This window comes from Corythoichthys intestinalis, chromosome 1 (genome assembly GCF_030265065.1).
Source record: "Corythoichthys intestinalis isolate RoL2023-P3 chromosome 1, ASM3026506v1, whole genome shotgun sequence".
Taxonomy (NCBI): Eukaryota; Metazoa; Chordata; class Actinopteri; order Syngnathiformes; family Syngnathidae; genus Corythoichthys; species Corythoichthys intestinalis.
The window spans coordinates 29,832,058-29,852,556 of NC_080395.1; the positions used below are offsets into that span (position 1 = coordinate 29,832,058).

The 20,499-nt window shown below is 38.5% G+C and overlaps 1 protein-coding gene across 2 annotated transcripts in view; it reads left to right on the forward strand.

Annotated features, from left to right (window-relative positions):
- cd276 (CD276 molecule) overlaps positions 1 to 20,499 on the forward strand; it is a 218,394-nt gene that overhangs the window by 122,731 nt on the left and 75,164 nt on the right. For both annotated transcript variants that reach the window (XM_057819777.1, XM_057819855.1), the window contains exon 5: positions 18,347 to 18,484. In XM_057819777.1, coding sequence (XP_057675760.1) covers positions 18,347 to 18,484 — 138 coding nt within the window. The remainder of the gene's footprint in view (positions 1 to 18,346; positions 18,485 to 20,499) is intronic.

Genomic DNA, 20,499 nt, shown 5'->3' on the forward strand with positions numbered 1-20,499 from the left:
AGACGTGAACACCCCTTGAGTTTTTCTCTGCATCAAATATGAGTCTGCTTATTTCCTAGTAATTTCCTGTAAATTTCACCACCTTGCGAAGGTCTTGAAGAACCACACACTTTGGCGGAGAAGAAGAAAAAAACCAGCAGGAGCTGCAACACGAGTGCAAACAACAGCAACACAAATGCAAAATGACCACAACATATTCATTAGACCTAGACTTACTCATAGACTTCACTATCATGCGATAAACTCAAACACACGAAGCGTTCTAATGCCGAATTTAGGTGGAAACAGGATGGAAAGTTTTAGTGCAGACAAGTAGGCAAGAGTGTCTCTTGAGTGATTTGGTCAAGGATTCAAGGTAATTGTTCTATAAAATAGCACAATGCATGCACAAAATGAAAAGAATGGGGGGAAAAATGTGTAAAATTAGCTTGAAATATTTACGTAAAATGAATGATAACTGCCTTTTTTTTTTTTTTTCCGCTTTTAACCAAGAATGCAGACTGTTTTACGTTCATATCTATAGAAATTCTGGGATTTACTCATTTACTTACAAGAATTTTCAATTTAGTAAGCTCTTTGTTTTGTGAGGGCCGCCACGTTGAATTTAAAGTTACTTTACATTCAAATAATCAGGTAATTTTCGGTCAACTGGCCGTTTTTTGGCAAAAAACTAGTATCGTATTGGCCGGAATATAAGACGGTGTTTTTTTTGCATTGAAATAAGATTGAAAAAGAGGAGTCGTTTTATATTCGCGGTCTAGACATTATACCCATTCATGACGCTAGATGATGCCAGATATCATTGAAGCGATGTTCCGTTATGACAGATCTCAGCTAGTCTCCCCATTCACGACACTGGATGGCGCCAGATATCATTGAAGCGATGTTCTGTCATCACAGATCTCAGCTACTAGTTTAACCAGTTTGCATTATTTTATTGCAATGTTTTCTTTTTCAGATTTGTTGCAAGACTACAGTTAGTTAGACTTCACTTTGATGGTTTATGCAGTTATTGCAATTTTGTTGTTTTATCACAATAGATTGGTTTATTTACATTTCAAAAACCAGAATCCATTTATTTACGAAGGTGATTGCACTTAAGTTTACATAATTAAATTTTCAGATATTAAGATTTGAATGAGGCAAAAATAACATGCTTTTTCTCTGAAATATATTGTTATAATCATGTGTTTCAGATGTAATGTAATTACTTTCTGTATAAAAATTAATTTGGTCTTTAAAAAGTATTTTTTCAAACTTGAGTCTTGAAAAAGAGGGGGGGTTGTCTTATAATCAGGGCCAATACAGTAATCTAGACATTTCTGCGTCCATACAAAAAACAAATTCGACTCTTACTTGTTTTTTTTTTATGTAACATTTCAATCTAAAAACAACAACGGCTGGATAGCGGTGTTCTGTCAGATTTTGTACCCCAGATTCAGCACATTAACGGTTCTGCGCAAGTGAGTAATGTTATAAATGGCCGCGAATGCAGCGGTTCCAAAGTAAATAATACAAATTTTCTACAAAGAAAGGAATGTTAACGTTCGTTTGATCATGGACGCACATGAAGAAAAATTCTCCTAAGACAATTCCTGCCATGTGCCTGCACACAACAAGTACTTCTACACCGCCACAAAGCTGATTTCATAAGGGCGTAAAATTTTACAGAACACCGGCAAGATGTGCTGAGGCAAATTTTGCTTTTGTTGAGTAAAATTAAGATGATTCTGCATGCTTTCCTCAAATATTAAATTTCTGATGTGAAAATTAAGCGATTTATTAGCTGTTTAAAACGCCAAAATTGCACTAAATTTAAAAAAAAAAAAAAAAAAAAAAAAAAAAAAAGGAAATTAAAAAAGTTGCTGTTTCGGGCAAAAACTTGATATGTTATATATGATATGTTAAATATTGCTATTGATACTGAAAATGTAGGGGATCATCTCTGCATTCAGTGATTTTTGTGCATCTAGCGTAACATTTTATAGTCATTTTAAGTTTTGTTATACATAAAAATAGTTAATGGGGATTTTATTTGGGAATGACTTTGAATTTTTTGATGCCGCTGCTCATGGAGACTCATATATGCCGAAAGGAGGTGCCTGTTTTGGCTTTAGGTCGCTAGCGGCTTGGTTTTCAAAAAAATTTTTGGAATTTTAAGTTTTTGAAAGTAGGCCTCCTAGGGAACGGCTCGCGCCCCGTTTCCCGCCATCTGATAGTGAAGTCTATCACTTACTATAGAAGCATATTTACAACTTTAGATATGCTTTGGTAGACCTCACTTTGTGGCATATCTGCCTTTTCAGGTGGGTAGTAACACTTTACATTTACGCCATTACATTTATTGGAGTAACTTTTGGAGAAAAATGTACTTTGAAGAATAGTTTTACCTCGGCATACTTTTTGCATTTACTTTAGTAGATTTGTTTCGAACAAACGCTATTCTTACGTTCACTACTTTTTTTCCCCTCTTGACTTTGTTTTCGCTACCACAGTGGCTCACCCAGTTTCACTAATTATATGTCGCAATAATAATCACATGACTTTATCATACTTATCAGACGTAACAATACAGTGACATGACCACACACAGTGTTCTAACATATCACAGCAAGTGGCGTCTTAAAAAAAAGCCGTGAAAAAATAAGTACTTAAGATAGAAGGCTACCGTCAAAAATAATAAAATGTGTGGATTTCAAACTCTGTTTTCAAACCAGAGTTTTGGCCTATTATGATCATCTGATTGGTTATATTATAACAATAGTTCTTATAAATGACATAAATCAGACATTTTAAGGAGCTACTCAGTACTTGAGTAGTTTTGTTCATCGAATACTTTAGGACTTGTACTTGAGTACATTTTTTGGATTACTACTTTTATTTTTAATAAGGCCTACAGCAGGCCTAAGCACACACTTACGTGTGACTGGCTAACGCTAGTGGTCAACGTGATAGCAACAATTATCTATTGAATGATGTCAGTGCTTGATTTCTAAATCATAAGGTGCCAGAACGCAAAGTACATATGACAGCGTAGGGATGACGAGACGGACAGAGGTCCCGGAACATACGCAGAAAATGGTGCTGAAAACCGCAAATGCCCACTTGCCATGCTGTGGGATTTACAATCCTCAATATCAGATAATATTCATGGTATACATGTTGTATGTGTATAATGTATAAAATGTCTGCACAGCACGGGCAATTGCGCACACAACCACAGGTGGATCTTACAGTACACGGTCCGCAATTAGTTTCTCAACAGGTTTAACTTGTAAAACATAACAAAAATCAGAGATTGCAATAAATAACACAAACCCATTCATTTGCGAGTCCCCCCCCCCCCCGTCTTCTGTGGCCCCAAAGTTCCTGCCGCCTTACAAATTGTGCAGCCCAAACCCAAATTTCCCATAAGGGTACTGGCCTTTTGCTCCGGCTGTTGGTGGTCCACCTAGTGCGCTGTAGCTGGTCCCCACTCCGGGTGGCGCTGAACCTCACCAGCTGGTGCCACGGTAGCTGGCTGTCCGTGAACCTGGCTAGCTGCTGTGGCGCTAGCCTCATGCTGCACCCTGTCCGTTTGATCCTGGCCTTTTTTTTTTACGTCAGGGGCGTGATTTGTTGGTCCAGCTTTTCAGTGCATCAACAAATCTCCGACTCTTTCAAATGATGTTAAAATCATATAAACAACATTGTTACCGGCATCCCCACGGGGCCACTGTCCCGTTTCAATGTGACCGGCATTGCCAATTTGGCGTAGAAGAAAAAGTGGCCGAGCGTAAGGGGGAGAGAGAGGGACCATAAAGGAGAGTCGCGCTGGAGCGCGGTTTTGACTGGCTGATTGTTCCCCGCTGGTTTTGTTTAATTAATAAAAGCCTCCATGCAACAGTCATCCGAGGCGTCTCTGTGTTTTTATACACTGCACCACCTCCCTGAAGGAAGAACGTAGGAGCGATGACGAACGAGCCACGGAAATCGCCGGTCCACATTTTATTATTTTCTATACACGAGACGTGCCGGATCTGCCCAAATATGTCCCGGAATACAGGAAGGCCAAAATCAAGCGGCGCCGGGTCTTGTTCCGGCAGGATCCGGCACAAACTAACCCCTGGTTAATGTCTAATGTCATACTTGCCTGGCACGGCCAGACTGTTTCCCCTGTATTTTTCAAACAATGAGAGAAAGGTCTGGGACCCAGCCCATTAACGGCCTCTCGAGCAGGTACAAAATCAATCAACAAATCAGATTAGTTTATTTGCGTAACGTGTCCTTACCGAGCAACGTCACTCTTGCGCGTCGAAAGTCGTCTCCACAACAACACAGATGGTGAACAGGAGAGCCGAGAATATGTTCCAATCCACGGTAAAATCAGTTTTAAATTACCAAAAACACATCGACACGAGTCATTGACAACCGTCTGCCTCGCGCTAGCCATGTTGAATAAACTCCACTCTCCTCGTATCATTACTTCCGCGCGCAAGTCCCTCGTCCTGCCCTCGTCGTTTTACTAACGTCACGTCTGCCCCTCGCTGATTGGTCCACTCCGCTGTCTGTTTGCTGTGGCTTGCTCCGCCCTGGAAATTGTATCCGCTGAATGGTGGCCAGACTCAATAGCTGGAACAGCGGTGAGTCTGGTGTACCAAGCAAATGTCATACAACAATCTCTACTGAATGACTACTTCTGAGTAGATATGGCCCCAAAGTGAGTTCTACGAAAGTTTATCCACGGTTTTAAGTCTGCCTATGTAGTAAGTTTACTTCAGTTGTAAGTCTGCTACTTCCGTTGTGGTCATTTTGTCTTTGTGTTAGACGTGTTTACGTTTCAGCTACAGGCATTCATGTATTTTTCTTTTGCACAGCGTTTGGAATTTGCAAATTGCCTGACACTTACCAGCCACCGTTCAGTCCTGTTTGGGAAAAAAAAAATATTCCACAACAATCAAAATAACCAACAGAGTGTTAATGCGTTGCTAACGCTATTCAGCATGTATACTGATGGTTGGTTTCTTCAGTCTGTTTTAGAATTTTGGGCCAAATCCAAATGTTATCAACAACTATAGAGTTTAACCCAGGTTGTTCTCTCCTAGACATTTTAGCTGGGCTCTGAACTTAGCAACTGATCAAAACCTCTGTCGCCTTCTTTTTTTGTTTTAACTTAAATAACATCAAGTTGTTCAGCATGCCATTCAAGTCAAACCCCTAATTGACACTTTCTTTTTAGTCAGCCTGTCGACAATGAGCCTTTAGGCTGTTCTTTAGCCAGAAGGCATCGCTCTGTCGAGGGACATGGTTCCCCTTTGGTCGTAGTTTTAGAGGCAACGCTTCTTCTGGGCAGGTATCGCTGAACTGACAGTCAGTATGAAAACAGCTTTGATCCCCATCGTCATCCCGCGGCACATCGAAGATGACAGGCAAGGGCATCTTTGGTCCACTTTATTCCACTAAAGTTGTAAGAGAAAACACCCAGGCTATTAAAAAATGCCTGGAAATTGTGGCACTAGCTTTTACTGAAGCCTAAACAATACCTGAAATGGCCCCTTGTGGGTCCCCACTAGTGTCTTCCTGGGAGTAAGGAGGGCTTATGTCTCACTGCCGATGATAGAGGCACCATAAGGAAGTACCATTTTATCATACTGTTGCCTGGTCCTGTTAAACATCTATTTTTAACATAGCTGTCTGCTGTGGCCTTTTAAAATACAAAACACCCAAAGGCAATGCAGCACCTGTAATCCAGCTGACAAAATAAGATAAACTGCGGTTGTGCTCACCATAACAAACAACAACATTAACAATACATTCTTGCATCCAATGAATTTCTTTGTGAAGCTCATGTGGTTTACTCTATGTAGTGTTGTTTGAACATTTTTAAAAATCTGTAAACATAAAACCAGCATTTGGAAATTTTAAAATGAATTAAAAAAAAAAAAATACATTGGTACTTTGACATACGATCGCTTCGACACACGATATTTTCGACATCCGACGCAAAATTTGACTCACCATTTGTTTCTACATTCGACGACATGCTCTGAAATACGCTGATTTATGAAAGCGCCGCAGTTTGTTTGTTTTCCCGCAAGACGGACGTACAGCAGGTTTTCTTGTGAAAGAAATCAACATGGATTCCAACAATGTTAGTGCAGGTGGTGAAAAAAAGGAAAAAGGTAATGCTTACTGTAGAAACGAAGATGGATATGATGGATATGATAGAACTATATGAGCGTGGGGTGCGCATCCATGATATGGCTCAACTATACATCCGTAGACGGTCTATCTTGGCGGTCTTCCTACGTTTGCAAGTTTTAATAAGTTAAGGTGGCAACTGGCAATTATTATTGTGGTAACATCGCCAAAGAAATCGCCAGCTTCGTCAGGTTTCTAATAATTTATTCCATCAACTTGTGCAACACAACACGCCTAGTGTCCCCCGCAGTTAGTAAACAAAATGAAAGTAAAAACGTTCACTCTGTCAAGTCAGCCACGCGATGCGTTCAGGTACACCATGCAAACACATTCGCCACATTAAAACCTGATTTGTTACATTATGACAGGTATTGTTATAATGATTGCTATTATTATATTATTATTCCGTTTTATATTCATAATTTATTTGTTTTGCTCTTTGTAATTGATATTTGCAATAGTAGCATCAGTATTTATTAAGAATTTTGTGTAGTTTTTTTGGGGCTGTGGAACGAATTGAATTATAATGTATTCTTATGGGAAAATCCTGCTCGACATACGATCATTTTGACTTCCAAACAACATCCTGGAATGAATTAACTTCGTATGTAGAATAATAATTAAAATTCTCAGAAATTTACCGTGATCCCTAATTTACAGCAAACCCCATGCCCCCACGCGAAAATCGAAAATCCACAAAGTAGAGGGGGGGACTATTTACATATATGTATATTTTTATGTTTTTTAAGCACTACAAATGTAATAATTGTGATATATACATATGGCGGAAAACACAGACAAGGCTGAAAAAGCAGTTTCTGCTCTTGCACCCCTCTTTAAAATAAACTGCTGTATATTAAGTCACAAGAACTTGTGTTTGATAGAACAATATGTCTATATGCTGTCATAGCAGTTTCATGGCGCATTCAGCCCCTGAACTATTTTTAATTTGTCCGTTTTACCCTGGAGACCCCCGTTTAAAGACACCGTGCAACTGCTTTTTTTTTTCAACCCAGCCAGTGAAAGAAGGTAAGTAATTAAATTTATTATTCGAAATGTCTGTCGTTTTCAGCTTAGAATCATTAATTGATGTCTAATATTTAGTTAAAAAAATGACTTAAAAATTATTCACTCGCATATTTTAAACTTTTTAACAATGGAAAAAAATATTGTCTGTAAAAAGGTCACGGATATCGACCTCATAACTATAGCTTAATTGATTTTTTTTTTTTTTTTTTTTTTGTTACTGGTGCTTTTTCCCGATATCTTAGATGATAAATACAGTGGCGCCTCCAGAAATTTTTCATTTTGGTGGCCAGATGGGTCCACTTAAAATCTTGGGGTGGCACACCAAAACTAAAAGCCATAATTTTAGGTTTTCGTTTATATTATTGCAGTAAAAAGGTCAGGGGAAAACTATCAGAAAGACTTAAGGACACGTGAATGGATGAAATGCATAACTGATGCTACAGCAATATAACGATATACTGGCAAGTGGGGTGGCCAGTGGGGTGGCAACAAATTTATAGGGGGGGGCTGTGGCCACCCCTTGCCACCCCCTGGGGCGCCACTGGATAAATAATCCATCCAAACAAAGAAAACATGTAAAAAAAAGTTTAAAAGGGTAAATATAGGAAAGTCCTTGACTCCTTGATTTCTGCGATTTCTGCATCGCGACCCTTGTCGTGTTTCACCCACAAAATCCCTACAAAGTCTGGCTGGGGACATACACAGCTGTGTCTTGACACTCGGTGATACATGCTACACTGAGTTTTTGGATTAAAACAAGGTAAATTCACAATAATATCTCATTAAAGTCATGGTGTCTTTAATTATGCTCCCTCATGCTGTCACCTCCAGTTAGGGTTTAGAGGTTAAATTTTTCTTATCTTTTTTTTTTTTTTTTTTTTTTTTTTTTTTTTTTTTTTTTTTTTTTTTTTATGTCCTCATTTTCAGAAATTTTCTTCCCCCCAAAAATTGTGATTTTAAGCTTTCCAATGATGTATAACACATGCATTCAGGGCAGTTTTGAAATTTGGCCAAATTGGGGGCCTCAGAGAGGAACTTCAAGTCACCTAAATGTTTTTTGCCATATATTTATAATATGTATGTATTGCAGTATATAATAATAATTAATAATAATTTAATAATAATTAAAACAAGTACTTTTACATGTATACATGCATATATCTTAACATTTTTAAATAAGATAACACTTACATTAGACTCCAGCGGCTCCATCCTTGACTGACGATGATGATGATGATGAAAAAACACCTGTGCACTTCGATGAAATGACACAATGCAAAAATATGCAAATAACTGAAACCACAAATTTCAAAGTGTAAATCGGTGAGAGATCTGTGTGTGTGTGTGTGTGTGTGTGTGGGGGGGGTATATATGTATTGTTGACACTCCTGGGACATTAATACATTAGTGCAAGCGTAGAAAATTCCTGGACACAATGGCTGGTATGACTAAATTGCCATTTTAAGCCAGAATGCCAGTTTTGGGGAGGCCATGAGGTTTTTTTTTTTTGTTTTTTTATGTGGGACTTTTTGTGTTTCTGATTGTCATAAAAAAAAAAAAAAAAAACACTTAAAAAGTCGCATTTGTTTTGGTTCATAGAAACATCAAACATATACCAGTGGTGGTCGTATTTTTTGTCAGTTGAGCTTTTTGCCTTGCAAAATTTATAATTGACCAACCCAAAATGATACAATATATAACAGCAAAACATTTACTCTACTTATATTTATATTCTATCTCGATATTTAAATATCATTTTTCTCCTGGGGTTTCCATTGAGATAGCCAGAAAAGATCCAAAATATGCACAATACAGTGTAAGCACTGAGCGCCTTTGTTTCTTCAGTGTCTAACTATGTACCTTACCCTCCATGTACTGTATATAAGCATTAAGTTAGTGGGCGTTCGAAAAAAGAAGTGTATTTGTATTTAGTTCCAACATGTGTTTAGTTTTAGAGTATTGCATTGGGTTTGATAATGATGGAATAACTTTACTGAGCCTTCTTAAAATTAGCTCCTTTACCGATTACATAGACATCGACTTAAGAAATGTATTCCTGTTGAGATGTCGATGTGCTACTAGTGTTTGGGTACTTGTTAAATAATACTCCAATAAAGATTCTGCTGAAAGACTGTTCGATAGCTGTTGTGCATCCAGCTTTGAGGTAGTTGAAACAAAGCTGTCTGGCCACTTATGAGAATCCAATGGTTTTAATAATGCATGAAACATAATTCTCAGGCTATAATTACCATTGTTCACATCTTTGTTTTATTCCGTCTTGAAGCTCAGCTTGACATTCGCATTATGTTCTGATAGCAGGATACTGTCATTTTAAAATAAAGTCAGAGCTTTATATTTTTTTGTTCTCGAAAATGTCTTTAATGTATGCACATTACTTAGCAAGACCTATAGTGAAACTTCAGTTCGTGTACCGTCCTAAAATTAGCTTGAATGGGTTCTGCAGCTCACCAGCTATTATAAATAAGGACCAATGCTCAAGCCATAGAAAATGGATGGAAGGATTGTGTAGTCCTGTGAGTTAAGAATTTAAAGATGTCCCTTGAATGTCATTTTAATCATGATGATGATGATGCAAGCACTGGAAATGTGATCATGGGAGATTAATATTTTCTCTACCTTTACCCATATGGCAACATCTTTTTCTCAGATCCAATTTTCAGCTGGGTTTTATGTAGTTGTCCTGTAATTAAACAGACAGATGGATAAAACATATTTTTAATGTACGTTTTCCTCTCACACATCTCAAACTATTTAGAGATACACACCTATAAAGGGAAGCTTGTTTGGTGCAAGTGCATATAAAAGCTGCAGCAGCAGGTAATGTCCAAGGCACTCCATCCATTCCCTTGCACAGAAGGGAATAGAGGCTAGGTAAACAAAGCCATTAGAGACAAATCTATTTCTGAAGAAAACAGAATCACATCATCAAACAAGAGAAGAAGAAAAATATGATCTTGCGGCCCTTTGGGCCCCGACGTGGCAATGATAGCCGACTGTGGCATTTGTCTTTATCAGTCCGCCTTGAGGGAGGGAGAATGTGGCCAAGAAAGTGTGAAAATAAAAGGGAATGAGAAAGACGGCAGAATCCGAGGAGCACAAGATCATCTTCAGTCTTTGAAGAAAAGTGAGACATCTGTGTGTACGATGTGTGCGTGTGTGTGTGTCATACTTATGCGACTTGGAGATATACTATTGTGATTATTCCGCTTCCATGCGCATTTCTCTGCAGAGACAATGAGGCTCTTAGGCGGTCATCCTTTAAGTAATAAAGAATGGAGGGCTTGGTGGACAGTAAGCTCCTGTATCATCAGTCTTGGTGGGCTGGCGTTTACAAAGCTTCATCAAATTGACACCAGTGACTTGAACAGATTTCATTCACTCTGCAGCAACAACACCCAGGACAAATATAATCTGCTGTTATTGACAGGAGGATCCATTTTGGTGGGACCTGTGGTCTCCCTCCAAAAGGAAATAATCTTTAATACAGGCAAATAAATGTGATTTATTTATTTATATCAATTAGACATTTGTGATGTTGGTTTTACTGATTTTTATTAGAATTTGTTCAAAGTTTGAGTTGGTTGTCTTCAGAGGTGGGTAGAGTAGCCCAAAATTTTGCTTAAGTAAGAGTACTGAAGAGTAAAATTAGTCATCGAAAAAATGTATTCAAGTAAAAGTAAAAAGTATTTCGCGGAAAGAATACTCAAGTAATGAGTAACATTGTGAGTAACTGCTTACATTTTTTTTTTTTTTTTTTTTAGAGAAGGGGATTTTTTTTCCTCAACACAAAGTTATCTATATGAACTGCATGATAACCCATTACATAACTACATTAAGCAAAAGAAATACAAAAAAAGAAGAAAAAAAAAAAAATCACTGAATTTCGCTGAGAAAAAAAATGACAGAAATAAAGCATTATTCGTCAAAAGAGCATGAGTGCCCTCTATTGGAGAAAACAGTTCCTTGTTTGAATCGTGAATAGTTCCTTAATGATTACTATTATGAAATTAAAAGGATCATATGCTTAATTTTTTAATGGTGCTTTAAAGACGTCACGTAATTGAACAGGCTTGCGTGACCATAGAGCGGCAAGCTTGCATCTGATTGGTATAATGGAGTTAGGGTTGGGCATCGTCTCAAATTGATTGATTCCGGTTCGGATTCCACGTTTCAATTCTGGTTCCGAACGATTCCGATTCTTTCAGAGGCATGGTCAAAAAAAAAAAAAAAAAGGCAGGGTCAGAAACTTGCATAGTTACTTGCATATTAGAAAATTTACATACATACTACTTACTTACTTACTTACATATTAGAAACTTGCATATTATTGTCTTAACTTCTCGATGATTTTTAAAATTATATGAACTTCTCTTCTCATCGCGCTCCGTAAAGTATGTAGCTGCTTATACAGGCTATAAAGACTAAGAAGTCAACTGCTTTAAGATGACGGCTGTTTACTAACGCTGCCGAGTCTGTCATTTCACATCTAGTTCTATATACATGTGATATCTACCGTAGCCTGACGTAATAATACGATTTATTCTCGTACTACTCCATCCATCCGTCCATCCGTCCGTCCGTCTGTCCGTCCATCCATCCATCATCTACTGCTTAATCCTGGGTGGGGTCGCGGGGACAGCAGAATACCGATGTAATTTAATGTTTTACTTACCTGGTTCTGATGGCGCAGCCTGTCAAATACGCGGCAATCAGCTAAGCGCTTGGCACTTAGCACTTGTATTCCATGAAGCCGGAGGTGTTTAATCATATTGGTCGTGCAGCCACCTTTGCATGATATAGTTGTGTTGCAAATGTTGCACTGAGCTGACTGGTCAATTTTTTTTTTTTGTAAAGTCGAGCCAAACTTTTGAGCGCCGCCACACCGTGTCCATGGTTGTAATAAAGTTGCAATGCACAAACACACACTTCTTGTGGCTTCTTCTTCCTGGTTTTCGGCAGCATTTTTTTTTCCCGCTCGGAGGTCAGGACATCAAAACATAGCATCGAAATGTAAAAATTTGAACGGTTCCAGGAGCATCAGAGTGTTAGAACCAGGACCCATCGGTGCTCAATGCCCAACCCTAAATGGAGTCATGTGATTATTGTTGCGATGTTTCATTGGTGAAATTGGCAGAGCTACTCTTGGCATCGCTGGCATTTTTTTTTTTTTTAAATAAATCTAATATGTACAATAAAGAGAAAAAATGTAACCACTCTTGTGTAGCCCAAAGTAGCGTAGTAAGAGTATCGTTTTTTTCTTCACAAATCTACTCAAGTAAAAGTAAAAAGTATGGCTAAGTGAAACTACTCTTAGAATTACATTTATATTAAAAAGTAAAGGTAAAGTAAAAGTAAATATAAAGGAGTACACGTAACGCGATACTACCCACCTCTGGTCTTCTTTCGAAATATGATTAAGCATAGGGGTCAAATGTTCATTCATTGATTTTCCATGTCGTCAGGGGTTTTGTTGTGATTCAATATGTTTATGATTTTTACTGAGAGGTCAATTGTCATCTTCTTATTGGTCAGTGTGTCTCTCTTTGGCAACCATCATCTGCCCTAACCTAGCACTTATGACTCCTAGCAGCCAAAACATATTACTGCAAGTTATTTATTTTGTTATTTGTTTGTTCTTCTAACAATACAAGTGACAACACGTAATAAGAAACAACTTTATTTTTTAACAAATACATGTCACTATCGTACTAAATTTGCTTGCGCAATGTTATGTGGTACAGTTTCTTACGTCAATGATACTGCCCTTTCATTACGTCTTGTAAGGGACGAACTGGAACAATTGCTTTCTGTCGTCAGATGGTGCGCTTCTGATGGAGGCTCATCTCCGGGAAGGATCCCCTCTGTTTGCCCTCCATCTTGGCTTCACTGTATAAAGCCTTGACTGGCTGCCTTGAGACTCCATGCCAAGTCTTTGCAGATGCTTCATCATTTCCTCTTTCCAAAGCCAGCGATTTTTCTGTATTTTTTTTTCTCCCCCCCTCCGTTATTATCTGGCCAGCCCGGGTATTCTCTGAAGGAGGCCTGTTTGTGCTATCGCCAGGCTCATAGCCATTCACTGGCTTCCGTGTTTTCTTTTCTTCTCCCTCTGTTCGGTTTGAATACTCTGGGGAAATTTGTCTGTCTCTGATATAGTTTTTTTTTTTTTTCCTGCTGACCATGTTTTTTCTTGTTTTGCTTCCACTCATCAGTTTGCCCTTTGCTGAGACACCGTAACTCACTTTTATGTGATTTTACAAGAGAGCTGTGTCGAAAAAGCATTAATTAAAAACACAATTTATGTGTTAATATGCATAATCGTGTTTGTGTCCTGATCCCTATTGGAGATAATGCACCAAAAATGCCCTTCATCAGAACCTCAACGGCAGAAGGCGATGGTTAGCTCCAGCTTGCTTAATGCTGTGCCAATGTTGTTTGAGTGAAACAACCGCAATCGGCCATCTGGACTCTGGTTCTAAAGAGGCTCTTACCACTAAGACCAAAAGGTTGACTCATGCGTCTATTGGCTTTGAAAATTCTAATGGTTTAGGATGTCAAAACTGGTAAATCATAATTATCACTGGCTAGAGAGATATCATTTCTCGACTCAAACTTTTGATATTTGCTTTTAAAACTTAGTTTATAGCACAGTGTGCCACACTTGTAACAAAGTGATGTATAGGCTATCAAGATTGAACATACGTAAATCCATTTATCCCATTTAGTAAAACTGAATGCAGCCGTCAAGTGACAAGCTTGTACAAACTTATTTTCATAGTGTTTAGAGACCTAAATATGGTCCCTACAGGAGGGCTCCGCCATCACACCTTTGCAGCAATTTTAAGAAATTTATCCTACCAAGTAAGCCTGAACGATACATCGTTTGTGCGTGCGTGATAGTCCCATCGCAACGACGTGCGATAGTTTTTATTTTTTTTAATCCACATATGCCCTGTTTTCTGCTCTGCGCAGAGCCTCACACGCTCTTTGAACCTCACTGTCACTGCAGCACTTGCTTATCAAAGTTAACGATGCTGGTATCTCTGATCTTGCCAAAGAAGCGGACATCACAGCGCAGCAGCTGTCAATCATCGTTTAACTTGTAAGACAGTTTCTGCAAGGAATCCGCTTTGGAATGAATGAATGTGTGTGTGTGGAGATGTTTGAGACATATAAATTAAATGGCAGAAGTGATCATGAGGAGTTTGTAATTTCTACATGTCCAACAAGAGTCACAGCTAAGGTAGATAAACAGAAGTATTTAATAAAGCCAAGCATTTTTCGACTACAGTACTTTATTCTTGTTCAAAAATGATTTGGTTGGACAGTTATGTTTAAAACTGATCATAATATAACATTACATTTGAAGTGCTTAAAACCATTTATTAATATATACTGTATATACATTATGTATGTGTGTATATATATATATATATATATATATATATATACAGTATATACACATTTTTTAAAATCATACTTTGGGGAAAAGGTGAGAAAAAAAACATGCCTTATATGTATCTCTTTCCAATGCTAAATCTGAATAAATACATTGAGCACCCACACACAAAAAAATAAAAATTTGGGGGGCGGGGTGCGCAACTTCGCGGTTTTTCACTTATCGCGGCGGGTTCTGGTCCCCATTAACCGCGAAAAACAAGGGATCACTGTACATTGGTCATTGAGAGTCATCCAAAGTCTTTCCAAACAGCTATTCAAGTCATCTAGTGAAAATTTCTTTAAAAAAAAAAAATATATATATATATATATTTTTTTTTTTTAATATCGCAATATAATATGGCAAACCCCCCAAAAATGGCAGCAATCGTTTTTTCCAATATCGTTCAGGCCTACTACCAAGCCAATATTTTCTCTTAACATGATATCGTGTGATATCAAGACAGAAAATGTATTTTCTGTGAATTAATCCTTAATCCGCCATTACTCATTCATGCATGTTTTTTTTCAAACAATGGTGACTAGGGGTATGCTATCTTAGGCACCCCACGATTCGATTCGATTACGAGTCTGGTAGTTTTTTTTTTTTTTTTTTTTTTTTTTTTTTTTTTTTAAGTCGAGTAAACAGTACCGAGTAGTTACACGGTCACTAACAGTCATACATTCATTATCTTATTACCATTCATCCATCACACAGCTGCTGGAAACAGAAATCTCGTTTAATCCATCTGCAGGATACAGGGAGATTGATTTTTGTCCAGCGGCGTTGCTAAAATTGACCAAACTGAAAAGTTGCAAAGTGTTGCTATAAAGGGTTAATTCTGATTTACGTGGAAATTCAGGCAATGTCGCAAGCATAGTAACGCAACTCGTTCGAAACCCGGGGACTACCTCTATTAGTGATTGTTACAGTTATTGTTGAATCCTTTCTTATCAGTTTTTTGTATATTAGAAGGTTTGTAATTCAGGCAATGTCGCAAGCATAGTAACGCAACTCGTTCAAAACCCGGGGACTACCTCTATTAGTGATTGTTACAGTTATTGTTGAATCCTTTCTTATCAGTTTTTTGTATATTAGAAGGTTTGTTGTGCTGTTACAGCCCTCTGCTGGGTTTCGCTTCTAATTTCTCTTAATTAAGCACTATTATTATAAACCAACAAAGTTAAGCTATTCAATTAGAAATAATCCAATTTGCCCGTGATCTCTTCCCAGTTCGATTGTGGCCTCATTTCTAAATTCTTATTGGGTTACCATTTTAGTTACGGGACGTCACATGGGCTCCCTGCCGTTCTTCCACAGTGTCTTAAACTACGTAAGGTAGTGATTGAAATACACCACATGGTGTCAATGGCGAGTTTTAAATTAGTTACAGATCCAGCCAAGGCAAAGTCTGAGTAAGTTTTATGTGTATTTTGCATAGCTATTTTGATTGGGAATGCCAGTTCTCTTTGCATTGAGCGCTTTTCTTTTTGTGAACATTATTTTTTTAAGCGATAGGAATATTATTTTTGTTGTGCTTTCACTAAATGATACTGTAGCGAATTACCTGTTCCGCCCAAATGCTTGATGGGAAGTTGGGCAACCTTGACTGTCAGTGGTGGCTGCAAATGGTATACAGTGTGTTCTGCGTTGTGTTCAATTAAGCATGTTACGAAAAAGATCGTCTGCTGTGAGAGCTAGGAATATGATTTGTGTTGTGCTTTCACTAAATGATACTATAGCGATCTAACTGTTCCGCCCAAATGCCTGATGGAAAGTTGGGCAACCATGACTGTCAGTGGTAGCTGCAAATGGTATACAGTATGTTCTGCGTTGAGTTCAATTAAGCGTGTTAAGACAAAGATCGTCTCCTGTCATTCTTCCCCACGTCGTTCGCCACAATACTTATATTTGTTGGGAAAGAGTTGCCAAAGCTTAAGTCAATAAAAGGTGCGGTCCAATGAACGCCTGTGTCCACTCCCATTTCTCTGCCTTTTCGCTCTCAATGTGATAAAACGGCGTCTCATGCCCCTTTCCCACTGAAACTAGCGGGTCAACGCTCGTTTTGTCCAAGCCGATGCAACCCACTAGCAATTGGCATTTGGCACCTTTCCCATTGGCAAAAAAAAGTTGTGTCTTTTTTATTTTTTTTTTCACCCATGTAACCCCACACCCCTCCTCAGCCGTGCGTAAGGTTACGTGACGTCATCACGCTAAGATCAACGTCGACAAGTGCGACTGAATTCATTCAGTTCAAGGAAGTAAACAATGCAGAGCATTATGGAAGCCTCCTTTCCGTTTGTGTTCTGTTTTCATGCTTTTTACTGCCCTCAAAATGGTCGAAATGCGGCAAAGGATCAACACTCTGCTTGTGCTGAGGCAACGTAGGCGACGTGAATCCTTCTTCTTCTACTAGCTTTGTTGTTAGCATCGACGTAACTACGGTTGTGGGGCATGTTAAATGGGAGGCGACTGGCATGTTGTTATGACGCATCACGTAAGAGCCGACGTCACCACGTAGATTAGGGTGATGACTGTTGACCCGGGGTTTTGCTTTCACACTGCATGACGATCAGAGCCGAGGTAATTTTAACGCGGGTCGCTTGGTAGGTTGATTGACACGGGTCGAGGCGGGTCGCTGCACCTTTCCCACTGCCACCAAAAGCCGATTGTTAGTGGGTTGACACGGGTTTTTTGGCCAGTGGGAAAGGGGTAATTGTAAACTGTTTGAGGCAACGCATGAGCGGGTCATTCCACGCATGCTTTAATTGCGTCAAATATTTTAACGTGATTAATTAAAAAAATTAATTACTGCCCGTTAACGAGATAAATTTGACAGCACTAAATTAAATATATTTTCACTGAAAACTTGATTATATACGTCCAATGAATGAGGTTGATTTACCTTAACTGAACAAAGCACCTCGAATACCACCTCGGCAATTTTTTCCCCCTCAATGTTGAGACGTGGTAATATATGAAGGAAAAAAAGTGTTTCAGTCAAATGATTTCTTTTTTCACTTCATGCGTATATGTCATGTTCATATGAATCTACTTTTCTAATGCAGAGGTGTCAGACAGATATACAATTTTAATCCATATATGAATGAGCCCAGGTCGGATTGGAAAAAAATCGGAATTACACTGTTCACACTGCATAAATCAACCGGATATGTGTTTCATTTGGGCAAAGAAATCGGAATTGACTTGCTGTCTAAACTTAGCCAAGTTTTACTTTTTTGGTGAAATGAAGAAGCTAGTGAATTCATTGATTGAATTCATCTCTTTGGGGATGCTGAGGCAAGTTTTTTAAAAAAAAAAAAGCCAATTCATTGAAAGGATGATAATAACGTTTTATTAAAAAAAGGAGTGTCTGAATACATTATCTGTTATTTTATCACCATCAAGTGAAGTGGGATCAAATCTCATTTCTGAGGGAGATGGATGTCACATCAGTTGACATGCCAGAGCTGCAGATTTGGTTTAGAGTCAAGTCGTGGATGAATTAGGTGATAATTAGAGTTTGATTACTATGTTTACACCTGACCAAACAAACTACAGCAAGAAGAACTGTCCAAGAGTTTGATTAAAATAGATCCATCAGTCAGGGTAACTCATATTTTTACCTTCTACCGTCCTCCTACCATCCATTAAAATTCCTACTCTCTTACCTTGCTTCAGGTCAAAACATCTCATTCCCCCCTGTGGCACTGTGGGTGACCATCGGCCTCGCTGTGTGCCTGCTAGTCCTGCTTGTGGCGCTGGCCGCCGTCTGCCGCAGGAAGATCAAGGAGAGCTGCGAGGAGGCCAGGAGAGAAGGTAAGGAGGCCATTCGGCACCGATGGGCATTCTCACATCGCACTAATGATGTCTCACCACCAGCTTGATGTTAATACAGTATAGGGATGTGACAAAATATCGAAACGGTGATATATTGTGATACTTTGTATCACAAAAGGTTATCGATATGCTCATGCCAAGAATCGAGATATCATTTTTAAAAGGTGTCAATGTCTAAAAATAAATAAATAAAAAGGAACCAACAAGTTGCTACCAAAATATTCCACCGAAATAGTGTCTCAGTTAACTCTAAGGCTGCATTGACAGTGCACGACGCCGAATCCATTTAGACTGGGAACGTTCGTTAATTCGAAACCAGAGCATTCACAGTCATTCTGTCCGATTTTCAGGGCATTTACAGGTCATTTCCTGTTGAGTTTGAGTCACTGCCTATTCATTTGGGTCATTCCCAGGTCACTTCCTGTTCTCTAACTCAAAATAAGCAGGAAGTTCTGTTCTGTAACTCAAAATAAGCAGGAAGTGACCCGTAAAATACCCCAAAATGAACAGGAAGTAACTGAAAATCAACAGGTAAATGACCTTAAATAGCCCAAAATTACCTCATTGCCTGGTATTGGCTGCCACTGACGGCCATAGACGCCCAATCTATTTGAACTGGGAGGGTGGCAGCGAATGAACATTCGTTCACTTCAAACGGATTGAACGTCTACTAGTGATAAACTCATTCCAATTCACAGCAGCCACTTGTTATTCTGTTTATTAGTTGTTTGTAGAATATTCTAGAATGATTTCCTGACCAATGTATCGATAATCGTTGTATCGCCATATCGTCAGAGCATCGTTATCGTGAGCTTTGTATCGCAAATCATATTGTATCGTGAGGTACCAAGAGGTTTCCAGTCCTAATATAGTATGTAATCCTCGTGGGTCGCAGTGTTGTTTTCGTAAACGATGACGATTACGAAAACATTTCTTCAACTAACAATTTTTTTCGTGACACAACGTCAAAATGATGCGCTGATAGCGTGTCTTGGGAGACTAAAACATAAGGAGATGGATGCCAATTGTCGTCTGAAGACACGAGAGCGAGATGAAAATTTGCCATACTTTCCGTCATGGATTCACAATGTGTGATATTTTCTTATTGTATGTGTAGTTAGAACGCATTTAGCAGTGTTTGGTCGTGTCACTCATGTGACGTGCTCATACCTGTCAAGTTGTACGGTTTCGGCGTACTTTGTACAAATGAGCATTGATTTTTAAATGTGTACGCTGTACGTTCAAAACCTGTACGTTTTTCATGCATTACTTTTTTTTTTTTCTCCGTTCAGATTTGTTCACCGTTTTGACAACGAGACAATGTGTGTTACTATGCGTTACTACGTTGGTTAAGTGACGCGAGAAAAGTCAGAGACAGGGAGAGAGAAGAGTGTTTTGACGCCGTAGCAAACGCGATGCTAGGCTAGGTGGCTCCAATATTTCCTGACTGTAGTCAACAGCCTACAATCTACACCTAGATATCAAATGCTTATAGAACTACATGCGAAATGACTGATGGCGGCGTTAATAAACAGGCGGCATTTTGAAGCAGTGGACTTCTCAGAAAGGCTCTGTTGTAGTGAACCTTCCTAGCGAACTTAAGTAACTTTTGATCTAAGATACTCCTAAATCGGTACTGCAAAATCGGTAAAATATTGACTTGAATCTATCTTTAAATGATGAAACAGTTTCAAAACTTTAACATGTCGAAAGTAGACACAAGGGAACTAATGCAAAAACGGTAGCAATTTTAGCAACTTAAACAGTTGAGTCAAAACATTTCCAAATATCGCAAAGGTTACTATGTTTTTTTTTTTTTTTTTTAATGAAAAAAAAACACATGAAAGGTAACACCAGTTACTTTGCCAAGTAACTAATTACTCTTACCTTCAGGTAACTGAGTTACTAACTCAATTACCAATTGAGTACAATTACTGAATAACTCAATTACAGAGAAGTAATTTGTACCTAATTAATTACTTTTAAAAGTAAGC